The sequence below is a fragment of the Atheta coriaria genome, unplaced genomic scaffold (genome assembly GCF_025399875.1).
Source record: "Atheta coriaria isolate IRGN ID8LTWV9N9 unplaced genomic scaffold, Caltech_Dcor_3.1 hic_scaffold_6_pilon, whole genome shotgun sequence".
NCBI lineage: Eukaryota > Metazoa > Arthropoda > Insecta > Coleoptera > Staphylinidae > Dalotia > Dalotia coriaria.
This window is the reverse complement of record NW_027045448.1, coordinates 11,359,563-11,377,777: the sequence shown is the minus strand read 5'-3', so window position 1 is coordinate 11,377,777 and position 18,215 is coordinate 11,359,563. Positions and strand designations below refer to the sequence as shown.

The 18,215-nt window shown below is 42.5% G+C and overlaps 6 protein-coding genes across 9 annotated transcripts; 1 reads left to right on the top strand and 5 right to left on the bottom strand.

Annotated features, from left to right (window-relative positions):
* Positions 1-131: 131 nt before the first annotated feature.
* LOC135794684 (uncharacterized) lies at positions 132-1,288 on the bottom strand. The gene has a single exon (XM_065306045.1). It carries the CDS (start codon positions 1,286-1,288, stop codon positions 155-157), a length of 1,134 nt encoding a protein of 377 aa, XP_065162117.1. The 3' UTR covers positions 132-154.
* Dcps (Decapping enzyme, scavenger) lies at positions 1,066-2,494 on the bottom strand. Its single transcript, XM_065306043.1, has 4 exons — positions 2,136-2,494; positions 1,920-2,068; positions 1,634-1,858; positions 1,066-1,577 (listed from the first exon to the last, which is right to left on the bottom strand). Exons 1-4 carry the CDS (start codon positions 2,473-2,475, stop codon positions 1,263-1,265), a joined length of 1,029 nt encoding a protein of 342 aa, XP_065162115.1. The 5' UTR covers positions 2,476-2,494; the 3' UTR covers positions 1,066-1,262.
* A 35-nt stretch (positions 2,495-2,529) lies between these two features.
* Positions 2,530-8,782, bottom strand: syd (JNK-interacting protein syd). 3 transcript variants are annotated; one of them, XM_065306036.1, is made up of 14 exons: positions 7,850-8,782; positions 7,583-7,787; positions 7,423-7,504; positions 7,066-7,083; positions 6,916-6,973; positions 6,575-6,854; positions 6,258-6,498; positions 5,460-5,731; positions 5,033-5,404; positions 4,384-4,965; positions 3,898-4,327; positions 3,714-3,842; positions 3,231-3,313; positions 2,530-3,097 (listed from the first exon to the last, which is right to left on the bottom strand). In XM_065306036.1, exons 1-13 carry the CDS (start codon positions 8,575-8,577, stop codon positions 3,231-3,233), a joined length of 3,480 nt encoding a protein of 1,159 aa, XP_065162108.1. In that variant the 5' UTR covers positions 8,578-8,782; the 3' UTR covers positions 2,530-3,097. The 3 variants fall into 3 exon arrangements, with proteins under 3 accessions (XP_065162108.1, XP_065162106.1, XP_065162107.1); XM_065306034.1 differs by lacking the exon at positions 3,231-3,313 and having other exon boundaries at positions 7,850-8,780; XM_065306035.1 differs by lacking the exons at positions 3,231-3,313; positions 7,066-7,083 and having other exon boundaries at positions 7,850-8,780.
* Positions 8,783-9,072: 290 nt separating this feature from the next.
* LOC135794686 (ADP,ATP carrier protein 1-like) lies at positions 9,073-10,966 on the top strand. Of its 2 annotated transcripts, XM_065306048.1 has the most exons (5): positions 9,073-9,369; positions 9,546-9,807; positions 10,001-10,235; positions 10,433-10,691; positions 10,855-10,966. In XM_065306048.1, the coding sequence occupies exons 1-4, from the start codon at positions 9,213-9,215 to the stop codon at positions 10,676-10,678; spliced, it is 900 nt and encodes a 299-aa protein (XP_065162120.1). In that variant the 5' UTR covers positions 9,073-9,212; the 3' UTR covers positions 10,679-10,691; positions 10,855-10,966. The 2 variants fall into 2 exon arrangements, with proteins under 2 accessions (XP_065162120.1, XP_065162119.1); XM_065306047.1 differs by having other exon boundaries at positions 10,433-10,966.
* Positions 10,967-11,017: 51 nt separating this feature from the next.
* On the bottom strand, positions 11,018-18,140 carry LOC135794679 (paramyosin, long form-like). The gene is made up of 10 exons (XM_065306037.1): positions 17,814-18,140; positions 17,637-17,693; positions 16,400-16,486; positions 16,173-16,339; positions 14,363-15,362; positions 14,193-14,305; positions 12,597-12,921; positions 12,342-12,536; positions 11,904-12,281; positions 11,018-11,841 (listed from the first exon to the last, which is right to left on the bottom strand). Exons 1-10 carry the CDS (start codon positions 17,928-17,930, stop codon positions 11,641-11,643), a joined length of 2,640 nt encoding a protein of 879 aa, XP_065162109.1. The 5' UTR covers positions 17,931-18,140; the 3' UTR covers positions 11,018-11,640.
* On the bottom strand, positions 13,186-13,988 carry LOC135794687 (paramyosin, short form-like). The gene has a single exon (XM_065306049.1). It carries the CDS (start codon positions 13,903-13,905, stop codon positions 13,186-13,188), a length of 720 nt encoding a protein of 239 aa, XP_065162121.1. The 5' UTR covers positions 13,906-13,988.
* Positions 18,141-18,215: the final 75 nt, after the last annotated feature.

The following is an 18,215-nucleotide window of genomic DNA, read 5'->3' as shown; positions in this document are numbered from 1 at the left end:
AGTTCCATCTATGTGTGATTCAGTATTACTACAATATCATAACAATGTTGATAATGGCTGAGCATGACATGCAAATACTTCGAATTGGTACCGACAAAATTGAAAATTAATAACTAAAATGATTAATTAACTTTTGATTTGAAAGTAATGTTATTTATTCTTCATCATACATAAGATATGATGCACTAAAACCTTCCGAATCAGTACCAAATTCCGCAGGCATCAATCCATGTTTCTCTCTCAAGTGTGACAAACATTCTTCAAACATAGGTCTTGATATTGTAATTGAATGTGCATTGGCATCTTTACACCATGCATCAACTACTTCATTTCGATTTGATACAAACATAAAAAATACTTTTGCAACTACCATATCCCAAACATTGCTGTTCTCATGCAATTGAAGTTGTAAATTATCATCAAAGATCCTCAAAAGAATATACTGAACTACAGTTTCGCCAACTTGACAAAACAGCACAATTTTTGGTGCAATAATATGCACATCTTCAGAGATTGATTTGATAACTTTAAAAACATCACTTAAAGCCGAGGTGGTGTAATTAGCCACACCAGATTCAGTTGATTTAAAAATTGTAGTGTTAAAGTAAAACTTAATACTTTTCTCATCATGTTTGCTCCCAAGCCAAGTCAAACAATGTTTGCAACGGATATATTTGCCCACCTGATCAATAGACGCATTAGTTTGGCTCGGATTTAGCAAATAGTGACATTCGGAGTATAATAAATCGGTTGTTTTCGGCGCAATATCAATTTGTTGGTCTTTCGTACAATGACAGAACCAATCATTTTGTTCGGAAGATGGCAAAGGCAAAACGCGATCAAATGTTAACTCACATAATGAAGTTTTGCACTCTTTACATAAAATTGTGTATGGAATGTTGTTTTTAATTTGATGCAAGCTGCTACTTCCTGATGAAGTAACATTCATACTTTGTTTGAATTTGTTTGTCAATTCCATGATTTCCGCCTTGAAACCTCCGCTTAAATTATTGTACGCAGTTTTTTGGTCAGTCAACAACCTAAGTGTAATACAATTAGCAAATATTTGTTTAGAAGTAAGAGATCCTTCTTTAATACGTAAACTATTTAAGTTAAATGTTTCAGTTTCAGCATGTGAATCATCTTGTGGGTGTTTTACAATCAAATATCCATCATTAAAACTAACATCCACTTGTTTTGAATCAATGCTTGAATCATCCAAGTGGATAAAAACGTATGCACTTTGCAGACGTTGTCGAGTCTCAATCTGAACCCGTTTTACAATCATCTTTATCAACTTGTACGATCTTTTTTAAGTGACCTTTATCTTCCAACTTCTTGAAGAGTGAATCGTTTTCGCGTACAGCAAATGGCAGCGTCACGCGTTGGTAGTAATCAGACACAAGTTCAATATTACTGATTACATTAGCCAATAAATGACACTTTTCAGCGAACACCCCTGGAGCGTCGTATTGAAGTGTTGCAAAGTGGACGTGTAGATGGTAAAACGACGGTTGATAATGTAGATAAACTCGTAAGCGGGATGCTGGTATACCAAACTTGTCACTAATGACTTTCTAAATACAAAAATATGCGAATTTAATAGACCAGCCAACACATAAAAACAACTTACAGTTCCAGTATTATAAATGTGTTTGAGAAGTGGTAAATGCTCTCCAGTTAAATCCCTTAGAGATTTAATATTCCTTAAATGTGGCAAAGCTAGTAAATACAAAGTTTCCACAGTTTTACCATCCCATTTAAGGTCTGGCAATAAGATAAAACCTGTAGTGGGATCTGAATCTTCATAAACAATTCTTGACTCCTCTGATTTATGCTCCAAAATATTGTATACCCACTACAAGTTAGTAAGCAATGAAAGGCTGTATAAACAAATAAAACATGTAAAATGTAAATACCTGTAATGTAAATTGTGTTGAATCCTGTAAACCTGGCTCAATAATATCTTTATAAATCGCAGGAGTTTCGTTAATTATATGTATAACTTGCATTCCATATCGCTCGATATGTTTCTCGGTAGCTGGATGAATAACGGTTGTTTTAACAGCTAACAAAACAAATGAATTTTTAGGTTACGTTAATGTATGCCTCTAAAAAACGCAAATATTGCTTACTATTCAATTCCGCTTTGGGAAAACACTGATAGTTTCCATAGATATCGTTGTGGAAATCTTGCTTCAACCTACAGGTACCAAGATAATCCTCCTCACGTAGTTTCTTCTCTTCAAACGCGGTCTTTTCTAGGACGACAATACCAATGTCTGGTGAGTGGCCAAACGTGCCTTTTAAAGTGATAGATTTGCGGCCAGCGTTGCTACTTAACACGCGTTCAATTTTAAACTTTGATAAGTCTTGAAGATCGTTATGAACCGATTCTTTTTTCTCTTCTAAAGACACCTCCAGGTGCGGTTTTTTGAGCGGCACGACAACTTCCTCACCGTTTGATTCCGCCATTTTGGATTTGTGGAAAATTTGAACCTGCTGTGAACTAATACGGACCGCAATGTATATGAATTGAATTGTTCTATTAAGTTTACCATTTTGCGAACGCTTACAATTACATATCATGAATATCCATGTTTAAAACAATGCTTTGCATATTATATATATAAAATTTCAATAAATAAATAAAATATTATACATCATACGTCATCATTACAAGCTAATTGAAAGAAGTTCGCTAAGCGAGAAGCGAAAACAACTAATATAGCATCGAGTTGTGTGTCATCCCTTGAGACTTGAGTAATAATTCATTTTACATGAAGAAAAAGCACCGCAATGATGCGTCTGACATTACTTAAATTAAATCATTGAACGAACATTGTTACTTTTCTGATGTTGGTTTATGGGTATTTCTTATTATAAATCATACACTCAACTGCTGACTTACCGTAGCAGTGGGTCACAATATTTGATTATCAATTTTACCGTTATCAATCGCTAATTGTAAATGGTTATGCGGAAATCACCTGCCACACAATTAAATGACTCTTTTCGTCGCGCTGCTCCGAATGACCACCGCCCTCCAGGTCACCAGATTCGTTGCCGACCATACTCTCGTCCATTTCGCTCTCACCTGCGGAACACGATACAATTTAAATGCTGCTTAGCTTGCAAGCGAGTGAGAAATTGTATAAAACGCAGTGAAAATTGGTCAACGTGTCGTGCAAAAATTAAAGAATTGCATTACTTCTTCTCTCTCGCATTACCTACTCGCACGGATTGCCAGGAATATCGTTCATTAGTTGCCAAACAAACAGATGAGACGCTGCGTCCGAGGGCTCATCGTCTTCTGGAATGCGTTTCGTACGATAATAACATAAATAACTCAAAAACAATAATGCTTGCTTGCGTGACCGCAACGATTACAATTAAAAGATAAAAAATGCGTGTTAGTCCAGACGACATTGTGAAACTTAGTGAGCGCCAAATTACGAGTACATCACACCCCCAAAAACAAATTCCTGCATTGCTGCACAGCGTCCATCGCATGTTCGTTCAACTCAACGATATTTCCAATTTTGCACAGCGCCATTATTTACAATACCTACAGCTTTCAGCTAGCAGAGAGAAGAAGTGAAAAGTGGCCGAAAAAGTTGTGCACTTCTATGCGTTCATGCTCTTTTGAAAGTTTGACCAGAAGAGGAAATGACTACCTATTACTTGGATGTGAAAGCTTACTAAATACTTACCAATTCGGAAATCAATGTAACCTTCGCCACCTGACATTACAAGCATCGCTGGAGGCGCCTTGCTGGGCGCACTCATTGGCAAAACACCCGCTGAATGAGCTTCTGAGGGTGTCGACGCTGCACTCATTCCTGGTTTAGATACAATTATTATGTATTGATTAAATAGTCTTAGATTGTATTATACCTCCATTTCCGGGGACTGCTACGAAAAACTTCACCGAATCCCGATGCCCGTGAAAACTGAGTTGAGCATGCGCCACGTTGCAATAGGGAATCAACGGATTTGAAGAATGCGACCGAGGGCCACTTTCGATACCTGGCCGCCAATTGCGAGCGTTTACAATTATATGCGCCGGAGCGTGATAATCACTCAACGGCACCGAGATGATGACACCATTGCTGGTGCCGATCCACAGCCGATTCGAGGAGATGAGCAACGCTGAAATACGAACGAGGGAAAAGCCTAACTTCCCGGCGCCGAGCATTTTGCTGACGTAAGGCTCAATATCTACATCCTGCAAATGCTCATAAGTCTGCGCGTGGTACAACCGCAGTGTAGAGTCTAGACGTACGGATAACCAAACACCCTCTCCGTGCCATGCAAATTGACGCACCTAAATTAATTTAAGAGTCAACTGAAGTTAAATACACGTTTTTAAGTAAAACTTACTTGACTCTCCTTTCGAGGATGCGCAGTCAAATCACGCACCAATTTCAAGGATATTGGATCCATGATTGTTACCTTATTGCGATAGCCGCACCAAACCTTGTCCGCCACAACAGCAAGGCACCGAATCGAATGAAACGCGCAGCCAATTTGAACGATGTTGTATTTCGATAGATCCCACTCACCACTATCGTCGCGATTGAACACCACCATTGTGCCATTAGCGAGCGCACAGATTACACGTCCACTGACATGTACAATATTCAGCACGGCATCAGCGAGCTGTACTGAGTGCAAGCATTGATTCCAGTTGGCGACTGAAGAATGCACATAAACTTCGCCGTTTTGTGCGCCAAGCCACATGGTCGCTAACGCGCTCGACATGACTTCGTGTGTGGTAGTGGGCGGTCGCTCCGTCTCGGATCCGCAAGACGTGTCGATTGTTTCAGCGGTCGAATCGTTAGAGGGTGCACCAGATATTGCCTCTTCAGCAGTTTCTTGTTCTTGCTCCAACTTGGCGTTCTCGATTTGAACCCGTTTGTTTTTCACGGTGGTGTTGCTATCTTCATAAGTAACCTTTCCATACTATTTTAAACAAACAAAAAAAAAATGTTTAAAACGTTTAATAATTCCAGAATAAAGTTATACTAACATCGGGATCTTCATCATTATCCCCTGACTTTTCTTCCTGTGGCTTAGGATCTGCTTCCACATTCTCCTCTGGTATGACGTACTTGTTATCAGAGTAATCGTCCGGACTAGCACCAGGCACGCTGGCAATGCAAAGCACATGATGAGCACAAACACCGAAACTATTTAAAATTTCAGCCGGATTGTTCGCATCAATAACAGTAACAATACTGGCCGCGCGCATCGATGTACATATCCAAACCAACGATGAAAGTTTTGTCTCCAATCGAGAAGCTTCCGTCGCGGCATCAAGCTCCTTATCAAGACTATCCAATTCGTTACTAGCTGGCTTAGCTGTTGGTAAGTTGTCCGAATAGAAAACGCTACCTCCAACCTAAGATATCATAAAAGTTAAATTTTTATTCGTATATAAAAAAAGTTACGGCTACCATTAATCCGCCATCTTTGGTATAGCCTCCTTGCAGATTAACACCAGCAGCGCACCAAATTTTCATCCCCGAAGAGCTTTCTTCAAGAGGACGACAGTACACCGGTACTGGAACCGGCACACCACTCATATTTGGCAGCCCGCGGCTTGGGACTACCGCACTCTTATCCGGAAGACTCCAACCGTAGGCGGTGAGTCGGCCATCTTCCTTTTTCACATGCGCTCGCACATGACGGTATTGCTCTCGGCGCTCCCGTTGTTTGGCCAGACTGCCTGCAACATGATACAACAAAATAAATAAAACGACGCCATAAGTTGTCATAATACAGATACCTACTGATAAGCATGAATTAGGTATCAAATACCGAAAATAACAACCAAATTCGCCCATAAGCAATTTAATTGAGGATAATTATAACAAAAAAAACATATCAACAAAATGTGATCATCACATTTGATTCAAGAAACGTGCGCTAACGTTAAATCTTCAGAAACACTCCGAACGCTAACAACTATTTACAATATATACAAGTTTGGTATTAATTCTTATGGCTTGAGTGTTTGTTTGTTTGTTTCTTTGTACTCACTACTGACTAGATGTTAGTGTTTAGATAGTCTCAATTAGAAATTCAAGGCAACAAATTTGGAGAGATTCTATGACACTGGACACTTAAACCTAGCAGCGTTCATATTCGATGCGTAAAGATATCACAGATTTATAGGATTGAGAGAAGACCGAAACCGAGAGCACACCTAAGTAGGTGTGGTGATTAAAGTGAAATGCTTTACGCTTCCGTACCCATTTCTGTCTCGGGGAAGTCCTGTGTGCGCGCGGGCAGATTCCGCACGCCGGGCGTCACCTGATTCGTGCCCGCCTGGAAGCGCAGCATCGGTTCGTTGTCACGTGGCGTCCGCTCAGCGTTGAATAGATTCATAAAATACTTCCAAACGGATTGCTTGTTCTTCAATTCGGGGCCCTGCTTGTGCGCTCGCATAAGCTCGGACCAGCGGACGGCTTCTTGCAATTCCATAAATCGTTCCTTGAATAAACACGCCACGGTAAAGTAAATAAATATACCTGATTATAGAAAAAAACATATAAATTTGTGGGATTACTTTGTACTGGTTCCTTTCCATAAGAACACGTGCCATTTCAACTCGAGTGAACCGCTTTCGTTGCGCCATAGGCACCTCGGATTCCTCCTCGTTGTTTTCTGGCTTTACCTCCTGCGTCTCCTTCATTTTCTTCAGCTCTTCTTCAAGTTCAGTAATTCGTTCGCGTTGGCGAGTTCGCGACATATTCAACGACAGGATTTCCTCTCTAAGCATTTCCAGTTCGCCAGTTAGGGCGTCGACTTGGACGATAAGGTCATCCTTGACTACATTTAACGCGTTTCTATAGAAATATAAATTATTTGTGTAATAATAATAAAAAAAAAATCAAATTCACAACTTACTTTGTTGCGAGTAATTCATTATTTTCCATTATCAAGTTCTCAACTTCTTTGCCCATGCCTAAACAAGTAAAAAAACATTCAAATTTTCAATAATGAACCAGAAAGACTTGAAAATAGTAAATGATAATGATATAAGTCAGTTAAACTCACCATAAAAGTTATCATTAACTGTGGTGATGGTTATTTGTGGTGATGATTAGAGACAGACAAGCGAAAACAGAAAATCAATTAATTAACGTTATTGTTATATCGATTTAAGTGGTGAACTCATTAGTTGGGTAGTGTAAAAACACCGAATTATTGAGTAAAGAAATGCACACAATACCGGTATTTAAAAGTGCTTTCATAAAGTGCAACTTATATTCCTAACTGATTTTTAAATGAATTCGAAGTAAACTTTTTTAATCGAAAATTAGATATAAAATTTAAAAAAAATTGCATCCTTGTTTTGAATCCGTTAAAATTAAGAATCATTCACCTTATGTTAAGTAGACATAATAATCATACCTGATGAAGCATATTCTCCAGGGTGAACCCATCCCCCCGTAATTTGATCCGCACCATCGTCGTCGCACAATGCATCCGAGTCCTAATCAAATTACACGTGTCAAAAGCCGAATAAAATAATAAGATACTATTGAAGTAGTGGTAGTAGATGTCTCGTTACCTGAAAACTTAATTCCTGATATAATGTATTTCCACTACGTTGTTCCTTCTTGACGCGTCCGGCCCCAGAGTTGTTATTGTGCAGCGGTGTCGCTTGCGGACTCGCCGGCGATGTGCTTTTATTCTCTAAACTAATCATATCAGTTTCCAAACCTTTCTCTACAGTGCGTAAACCTTCTTTGGCATTGTCCAACTCACTATGCAAACTGTAATTTGCACATTTTTGCAATTAAAATTACAAGAAAAAATTTAAATTATGCAAATTTACCTTGGTGATGAATGTGTACTACTAATTGGAGATGTTGGCACACTATCAATGCCCTCAGCATTCTCCAAGGAAGCAAATCCGAACGACACCGGCCCGGAACTCCTTCCAATATTTAGCCTATTACCCGCTAACCGACTAGATTCTGACCTTTCATTTGCCAACTGTCCACCTGAGAGTAATAATTTCGTGCGTTCCATATAGTCCATGTGTGTCTTGAACAAATCTGTGTATCTCTCATGCAGTTTAGCATACTCTTTTTTCAACTCAGCCTCTCTTTCCTCCAGCCTGCCTGCATGTTCCATGGAGTTTTTATGCTTTAGTTCTAGCATTCTAGCAATGCTTTCCAGCGCTTCCTGCCGCGCAAGAAACTCCTTGCGTTCACCCTCGCTTGCATCTTCAAATTCGAGAAGCTTCTGCTCGGAGTTCTTACGCGCGACCTTCTCGCGCTCATACTGCGTCACAAGTTGTTCATTGTCTTCGCGAAGCAATTCCAGTTCCACATCTTGCTCTTGGTTTGATTGGTATGCAGCATCAAGGCATTCAAGCACATTGACAAGCAGAGGCATCAGAGTCTTGACCACGTCTTCATCGTAGCGGGCAATCATGCGCTCGAACTCCTGGTAGATGCTGCCCGCGAGTGACTGCACCTTCTCGGACATTACCATATGAGAGTCTTCGTGCGTCCCGTAGACGGTCTCGACGCCAATGCCCGTGTCGTGCAGATCCATGGTGTAGCTGGCGATGATTTCACTCGCGATTGTGATTACAAATATTTCATACTTAGTGTGCTGGTGATTGTGATAAACTAGGTAAACATCGTAGTGCGATGCATGATCTATTAAAAACACCCACTGTAACCACTGGTGCCCACTCCTGCTGGTCCTGCTTGCGCTTGCCAACTATTTTTTTCCTGGGTTGACACTTCAATGACAGAACTTCGTTTAAACATCTGTTTCAATTTAGTTGCAGAATTATCCGCTAGACTCTTGCTTTGTGCGTAGTTCATAAAACCAACGCATGGGGGCGCAAAAGTTTTCAAACTTTAAACAAACGATACGCTAGAAATATTATACCGATTATAAAATAGTTTGCATCGGATAGCAATCAAATAATTTCAATGTTTTATTTATTGACTACAATGTTTTAAAACTATTCTAACATTATTTGTAGCGGTTGGCATGAAATGTTTGCAAATAATGCGCAAAAATTAAATTCCCTGCAAACTTCCGGCATACGTAACACCGAGACTTGACAGTTCGATTAAGCAAAGCACATCAAGCAATCGAAATTTCTCGTTTACAGCGATATTCTGAACATAGAAGAGTATATTCACATATCTGTCATCCTACTATTATACTCGAAAATGCCTGCAGATTTTGTTGGTTTCTTCAAAGACTTCATGGCCGGCGGTATTTCAGCGGCAATCGCGAAGACCGCCGTTGCGCCAATTGAACGTGTGAAGCTGCTGCTACAACTTCAGAAGGCGTCGAAGCAAATTTCGGCAGACACAGAATATAAGGGTGAGAACTCATAATTTCAATATTGTGTAGTGAGAAATTCAAAACTATATATTCATGTATTCATCTTATTGAATCTGAACAATGTGAAGCTCATACTGATATTGTCGAGCGCATCGTCGAAAAAGTACATACTTACACACTCAAATTCATGCTCATGGTTCTGATTCTGTTCAAAGGAATTATTGACACTCTTCTGCGAATTCCAAAAGAACAAGGATTTTTAAGTTATTGGCGAGGAAATCTCGCTAATGTGCTTCGGTATTTCCCAACCCAGGCGCTCAATTTTGCTTTTAAAGATGTGTACAAAAAAACGTTTATGGGTGGCATAGACAAAAACACCCAGTTTTGGAGGTACTTTGCTGGTAATTTAGCAGCTGGAGGAGCTGCCGGGGCATCATCATTGTGCTTTGTGTACCCATTGGATTATGGCAGAACCAGGTATAACTGCTTCAACTGTTTTTTACATTCTGATTTTAAAACTACTATCAAATGATGCTTACAAACAATTGAGCCTAACATGATGACTATTGTTTTACCACTACCCATAACTGATGATTTTCAGAAGAAATGAAATTCTTTGTGCATTGTATAGATGCTTGTTTTGTAAAGATATATTTGTTACACTTCACAGATTGGGGGTGGACGTGGGGAAAGGGCCGGGCGAACGATTGTACCATGGTCTCATTGATTGCTTAACAAAGACCGTCAAGTCTGATGGAATTGTTGGCTTGTATAGAGGCTTTCTTGTCTCAGTGCAAGGCATCATCATTTATCGCGCGACTTATTTCGGGTTCTTCGATACAGCCAAGAGTATGCTCCCAGATCCGAAGAACACGCCGTTCTTGATCTCATTTTTGATTGCACAGGTGAGATTTTCTAAAGTTTCACTATACACACACACACGATCATCATTTGAAATGATGTATTCTAATGGCTGAGCCTCTTATGATGACTTCTTATATACCATCACCCATATACTGATCTCATTACATTGGTATTATGTATTTTTTGTTGTTAAGTGTCACTTGTATTATATATTGATTGGACGTTTATTTGTACTTAGTGCGTGACTACCTTTGCGGGATTTACATCGTATCCCTTCGACACTGTCAGACGTCGCATGATGATGCAATCAGGACGCGCGAAGGAGGATATGATGTATAAGAATACCATGGACTGTTGGAGGAAGATCTTCAAAGATGAAGGTGCACGTGCCTTCTACAAAGGCGCATTTTCGAACATTCTTCGAGGCACTGGCGGCGCCTTAGTACTTGTGTTCTACGATGAATTCAAGAAACTTTTTGGATAATTTCTAGTAACAGGTATTTAAGGATTTGCTTATCTTCTATTTCAGTCTGTGCATCTTGGTCACTCTGCAGTTTCAATGTGCGGGTATTTGCCATTGTTGTTTTCAGTTTAGGTCACTGGAGTTCAGGTTTCGTGCTGTGTGGATTGTATAATTTTGTGCGTTTGTTCTGTTGATAGGTTTTTGCAGCCCATGCGTCGGCGCGTTTAGTCACAAAGTCAAGAAGTTCCTTTATAATCAGATTTTTCTGTGATGATTTGATTTGTGATTTAATATACTTGATGGAAATTATCCGAGTTTGTTTAAATTGTCTCCTTAGCCCTAGTTTTGAAGCTAAACATATTTATAATACAAGCATATTTATTTAGATTCCTCTAGATATTGTTCATCCTTTATAACAGTTAAAAATTGTATCTTAATAGAAAGACGATAACTCGAAGCAAACACACGATCTCTTGCATTTTATTTTATGTGCATTACATTGATGATTACTTACTGAACGAACGTTTGGCTAAACTTATAAAGTGTTCGTTTGACGTTGTCTCAGTATTTCTGCTGGTGGTTGGACAGACGACGATTGAATGTGAAAATTAAAAACTAAACTAAAATTAAATTTAAAAGCGAAGGTCGACGCTTGCATCAGCCAAGTGCCTGCCGATGCGTGTAAGATGCGCAATTGGTTTGTAATTTGTTTACTTTATTAATAGCCCACACGGCGACGATTGATCGACCACCTTCGCATTGCTTTAAATCGTATTTCGTTATTGCTGACGCTGTTGCATACGCGTACAAATGTATGGATATTTGATTGACTCGGTTGTGCACGACGAAAGAAAGAAAGAAAAGTAGGTGTGAAACGAATAAAAAATAATAAAATCGCTCGCTCGCCACGCGTTTCGGCGACCCACTCGTGTTGGTGGTGGTGTGTGCGAGAAGTCGCTCAGCGGCGGATCGGCGCGCCCGCTTTAGATTTGTTCGGTGGTCGTCCGTGTCTCCTGTACCAGGTAGACCTGGGATCCGGGAACGGTGTTGGTGGTGACGAACGTGCGGTGCTTGGCGCGAATGAAGGACAAGCTGCTCTCGGCAGTGTCGGCGCGATCCTCGGCGGCTTCCAACTCGCGCTGGAAGCGGCGCACGCGGGTTACGCTCTGTTGTGAAACTCCCTCCTGAATTGCAAACATATAATACAATTAATTATATTGTTAATAAGAAATAAATCAACACTTGCCTGTTCTTGGAGTTGCTTTTTGAACAGCATAACTTTCTGGTTGGACTTCTCGAGGGATTCCTGCAGCAGGATGACGTTCTTCTGGTCCTCTTCGCACTGGATCATGATTTCCTTGACGGTGCGTTCCTTCTTGCGCAAGATCTTGATGGTCTCGGCGTGACGGCGCTTCTCCTCATCAAGTTCGCATTCCATGTCACGGATGCGAGCCTCCAACTTGCTGATGATGCGCTTGCCACCAACAATGGCGTTGGCTTCAACTTCTTCCAAGCGAACGGACAGATTCTTGACTTCAATTTCAAGAGACTTCTTGATAGCTTCGATCTTGACGACGCGTTCCTGTTCTTCGTGAAGAATTTCAACGGTGTGCTTAATTTCAGCCTATAAATAATATATTATTTTTATTAACTGCTCCATTTTTGAATGTATATGTAAACATACTTGGACGCGTTGGTAGCGTTCGTCCGAGATGCGCAATTCCTTAGTGATTTCATCGTAATCAGCAGCGACAACGGAAAGTTCCTGTTCGAGTTTGCTGCGGGCAGAAGCAAGGTTGACATTGATGGCAGTGAGTTCGTTGATGCGAGTGACGGACTCCTCGTATTGCAATTCAACGGCCTTCTTGCTGCGAAGGGCCTACAACAGATAAACTTTATAATACAATGTTTCTAAATATGGTGGAGGCGCCCGTCTTACGGATTCATAGTTGCCCCTAATTTCCTCAGCCTCTGCAGTGAGGGCCTGGACGCGGCGCTGAGAAACGCTGAGTTGATCCAAAGTGACCTGCAATTGGCGCTGAACTTCGTCGTAGTGCGCAGAAAGTTCGGTAATTTGGAGCGATTGTTTCTTGCAGAGCTTCTGCAAGTCGATGTTTTGCTTGTTGGCAGTGTCGAGCGACATCTCCAGCTCGGTGATCTGAATCTGCAGCTTCTTCTTGATGCGGGTGACCTCGGACTTCAACTTGGTCTCGGCCTCGACGACACGGGCATTCAATTGTTCGATTTCGATGCTCGTAGCTTTGCTAAAAATGGTAAAAATGGGCATAAGCTATAAATTTCCTCTGCCATATTGGAATAATATGGATTTTCATATATTACAACACATGTACTATTGTTTATGCTTATGTAATATTTGCCAGCCTGACGTCATGCAACGTGCGCGAAAAAGTTGGAACAATGTCGGCCTGATGGTACATGAATAGAATGTGATTGCGTAATAATAGTCTACGGCCAATCGGGGACTTAAAAATAACTCGCGTGCAAGCTGGCCGTCAACGTGACGCATTTCACCTTTTCGCCATGAAGTACGTGGTGCTCTTCTTGTCGAACGACTTTAGATCGGCGTTTAGGCTTTCCAACGGGGCCATGAAACTATTGTCCACTTCGGCTTCCAATCTTTGACACATGAGACTCGCATGCGCGGATACGTTGTGCTTTCTTACTTGGTCCACAGTTGACCCTTGGCTAAGATCAAATTTAACCAGATCCATACCCGAACCCGTTTGAATGTTTCTGTTGCTTTCAGTGAGCAGTTGTTTTTCGATGGCCTTGGCGGATTTGCCCTTGAGGAACTTTGCCTGATATTTTAGTTGTTCAGCAACGCGTTTGTCTAGGTCTGGATCATAATCGATAATCTCATCCGAGATACGACTCTTGAGGACCTTCATGTTTCTAACGGTTTCGCGCTTACGACGCATCTCTGCCTGGGTTTGAGTGATGTGCCACAAATCAGCGGACTGCCCACAAGTATCCAACTGACGATCAAGTTTTGTCTTGGGTTTCGGAGGGAGGTAGTACTTGCCCGCGTCTCGACCCACTCGTCGCACTACTGAGCTCAGATCCTCTTCGCTATAGACTTTACTTGGCAGATAACGCTCTAGGTCTAGATCCTCGAGCCAATTGTCCAAGGGGGGCAGGGGTTTTTTACTCCTCCGTGGGCCAGAAAGTAACAGCCTATCGCTGGCATCAACGTCGGACACTTTTACGCCAGCACCGCAACGCAGCATTTTCGTTTAAAAACGATGGTTTGCGCACGGAGAAAGCAGTCGCGCGCGGAAGATTGATCGATTTAATTCAAGCATATCATTTGCATCCTTTTATATAGTCAAGGCGAATAGATCGGCGGTCCATTGCCAATCCAATTGTACTGCGAGTTATTTTTGGGTAGGACGCATCCGAACAACAATTGCCAAACAAACAAATGCAGGGCTTGTGTGGTTTCATGGCCGAACGTGCACTTGAGTTATGTGATGTGCACATGAGCACAAGTTTCACTAGTACTATCATCACTTACCGAATAGCTTCGATTTCTTCGTCCTTCTCTTGCAGACGCTTCTCAGCTTCATGGCGGAACTGGTTAAGCTCAGAAGCCAAACGCATCGAGCGTTGTTCTTCAGCCTTGCGACCCTGTAAACCGATTAATTTAATCACAATAAACTCCCCAAATTATTCCTTTTTACTTACAGCCTCAGCCTCCTTGTAGGCAGCAGTAAGTTCCTCCCTCTCGTTCTCCAAGCGACGGAGTTCGATCTCCATATCGTGCATCCTGCGGGTGTACTCGGTGAGAGTAGCACGGGCATCATGCAAGTCGTCAGCCAACTTCTTGTTGTCACGAGCAAGGGCATCCTTCTGTTCCCTGGTCTTGTCCAATTCATGGTTCAAACGCTGGATTTCGGTCTGCTTGATGCGCAAGTCCCTCTGGCTTTGTTCATACATAGCCAAGGTCTCATCAAGTCTGGTCTTCAGGTCCAAGTTGACACGTTCAACTTGTTCGACGCGCTTCTGCAGCTCCCTGGCGACATTGTTAGCCTTCTCCAAGTCAATGATCAAGACCTCAACCTCGGACTGCAGGCGAGACTTCTGCTTTTCGAGATTGTTGACCTTAACCAACAAGCTTTCAATGTGCTCCTCCTGTTCGGTGATGCGCACGGTGTACTTGCGACGGATCTCCTCAACCTCCTCAGCACGGGCAGTGCATTCGGAGTCGTACTTGCACTTCCAGACCTGTACGTCACCCTGGGACTTAACCAGCTGGCGTTCAAGGTCCAAACGAGCCTCGCTCTCCTCCTCCAACTGCACGCGGATGGACTCGAGCTCAACCTCAACTTGGTGGAGGTTAGCCTCGAGGATAGCGCGGCGGCGGTCGTCATCCTCAGCACGACGGCGGGCATCCTCAAGCTGACTAGCCAACTGAGTCTTCAGGTAGATAGCGTTTTCAAGGTTGACCTTGATGTCCTGAACCTCCTTGGTGAGTTCGAGGTTTTCGCTGGCGAGGCGGGTTTTGTGGGAGGTGATGTCAACGATGGTACGGTTCAACTCCTCAATACGCACGGACAACTCGGAGATGGTAATTTCGAGTTTCTCGGAGTGCTTGATAGCAACAGCGCGCTCCTTTTGGGCAGACTCGCAGTTGCTAATCAACTCGTAAACTTCAGCTTGGAATTTGGACTTTTCCTTCTCGGACCTGAACAAATACACATCATGAAAGCATTTATCCTGGCGAATATTTATTTATTGGTGCATTGTAACATAACAATTCCGCTTTTCTGTGCAGTGTTTTCGTAGGTGCACAGCGTGTGGTATAAATAGAGACGTGTAGAAAAGTGGGCCAAGATGGAATTATGGGATCAAAAGAGGGTGCAACCAATAAATCGTGTTTAATTGCATGTAGCAGGCGCCCGGCATGGCGAATTTCATGTTTCCGGTGCGATTCGTTCGCTACTACAGCAGTATGCGTGTGTGTACATACACCGGTCATGCAAAAATGTACGTGAGTCGAGCGAGGAACCCAGAAATATAACAAATTTCGTACCGGGACAAATATGGATACGCGTTGCCCCGCGTAAGTTATAAATATCCTACTCGCACACTGTGCTCGCCATTACGAACGACTGCCGCACATTGCGTTAAACACCGTGCGTCCGTGTGCCAATCTGAAAGCACTATTTGACCGGTGTATATATCTCATTACATCAATTACGCCCGATCATCATTGAGTAAAGATGCAGTATGCATGTGCATGCAGCTTTCGAACGTATTTAGACTAAAAATGCACTCAACGAAATAAACAGCAATGTGAAAAAGTCACAAGTTGGAGGAAACGTGAGAAGGAATGCATTGGCAACTAGCCAACTCACTCTCCGAAGGCGTTTCGATATTTTGATATTCGAAAAGTGGGCCGGTTGAACACCGGCCACCGTAAAACAAGCGATGCAAACACGCGCACAGGTTTCGCCTAATATTTCACCTGCGCCATCGATATTTTCGTATTTACCTGGATTTAGCTTTGGCCAGAGAGTCGATCTGCTCCTGGAAATCGACAACAATTTCCTGGTGCTTCCTCTTGAGCAAGCTGGCGGTCTCTTCCGATTCGATGTGTACTTCTTCCAACAATTTGCGCAACTTCAGGAGCTCAGTATCACGCTTCTTGTTGATTTCGAACTGCGCGAAATAAGATAATATTTATTTACATTGGAAATTCCTCCAGGTGCTGATGCATACCTGACTTTCAGCACCACCTTCGGCTTCCTCCAGACGCTCGGTGAGTTGAATCACCTGCACGCTGAGGTCGGCTTTCTCGCGTTCAATCTAGAAAATTCCTCCTTAATTAGCAACCTCTCCCAATTCGAAAAGGTATAGGAAAAGTATTCGGAGATGTTTACGGAATCGTGTTTAGTCACACCGAATATTTACGCGAAGCTATTTTTATCGACTGACACAATTACTATGTTTCGTTTTGTACTCGCCGCATTTCTTTCGAAAAGAAAAATTTTGTCCTTGCTCGCACTCCGTGCAACACTAACACCGTGGATGTTTATTTATACTCTGTGTTTACATTAAATATGCACGCGTGCTGCAAAATCTCTAATTGTATTACACGCCGACATGACAGATGTGTTCATAACCTCAAGTGGTCGCTATTAATGTTATTGCTATCGAATTCCAATCGAAAACAAGTGAATCATTCATCATTGAAGTGTCTTTTTCTTTGAGGAGTTGAATCACAGGTTGTTCGAGCATTTTCACAATCGAGACTTGTCGAAAATAGTTGAAAATAATTTCGTCCCGCGTCATGCAACGCGGAACGTAGAACGCACGGTCCGAGGGCTATTTATATCGCGGTGACTGCCGAAACGGCCAGCGTGTTCGCTCACTGCCCGCCCGTGCTTGCGCATTATCATAAAATCCATGCCACATAGTCACACCGGCGATGACAAATCGCAGAAACGATGTCAATGATGTGCTACCGCCCAGCTGAATTTTAATTTATAATAAGATCCTAGGTATTTATATCGAAATTTCACTGCATTCTAGAGCGGCGGTTTCGAGATGTATTGCTTTTCGTGATGAACAGCAAGATGGCGGATTTTTCACCTCTCTCTCTTTCTTATAGATGAATTTATATTTAGTCCGCAGGTGAAAATGGGTTAGCGCATCGCAATTCGATCGATTGAGGGCACTTAAATTAGGTGTTCGATTCAAGTGCTCGTCGTGTGGTGATGCGAATGCTTAGCGTACCACGAGAGCTCACCAGATCCTGAGCTTAAAGCTGCGCCGCGGGCTAAAAGTAGTAGTTGCATGTAGCGGCTTAGGCAGTCGGTGGCTGAGAGCGTTGTGCGAGGCAAGATATCGAGTTCCGTATTTTGCAAGAGCCGCCACGACACGAAAATTTATTTTGGCAGTCCGGTAGGCTCGCGATCAGGCGGGGCAGCGCGGATTAGCTCAAGTTTATTCTTACCCTAGAGCGGAGTTCTCTCTCGGATTCGAGATCATCTTGCAGGAGACGAATCTTATCCTGAAAGCATTGCACAGAAGACCGTTACTTCAAACTCAATTTGATGATGTTGATGACGATGATAAGGATGATGATGATGTAATAATTGTTGTTATATTTTGTTGTAAATTTCGGCATTACCTCGAGTCTGGTCAGAGCGCTGAGGTCAGCGCTGTATTCGATGTTCACATCAGCGGCACCGCCGCCCGTGGAACGGTAAGAATATTTGGTGGTCCTCACCGCAGAGGAGGAAGACATCCTGGATTATCCTTGCTAGCGCGCGTACGGGGTGAATGGGTCGAAGTGGAGCCGAGCGTCGAACTGTGTTACAAGTCGACGGGACCGTTCGTTTAGCGAATCGTGAGCGAGTGCACTGACCGTCGTAATTTCAGAGATTGAAACCCGCGTGCCGACGCCGCCGTACCAGTGGTGGCTAAGTCGTTCGTATGAGCGACGCGACGCGAATAAGAACGCCGCCGCCGCCGGGACGAACGAGTGCGCCTGCGCCGGGGGCTGCAAGAAGCGGTGCGGAATGTACGAAAT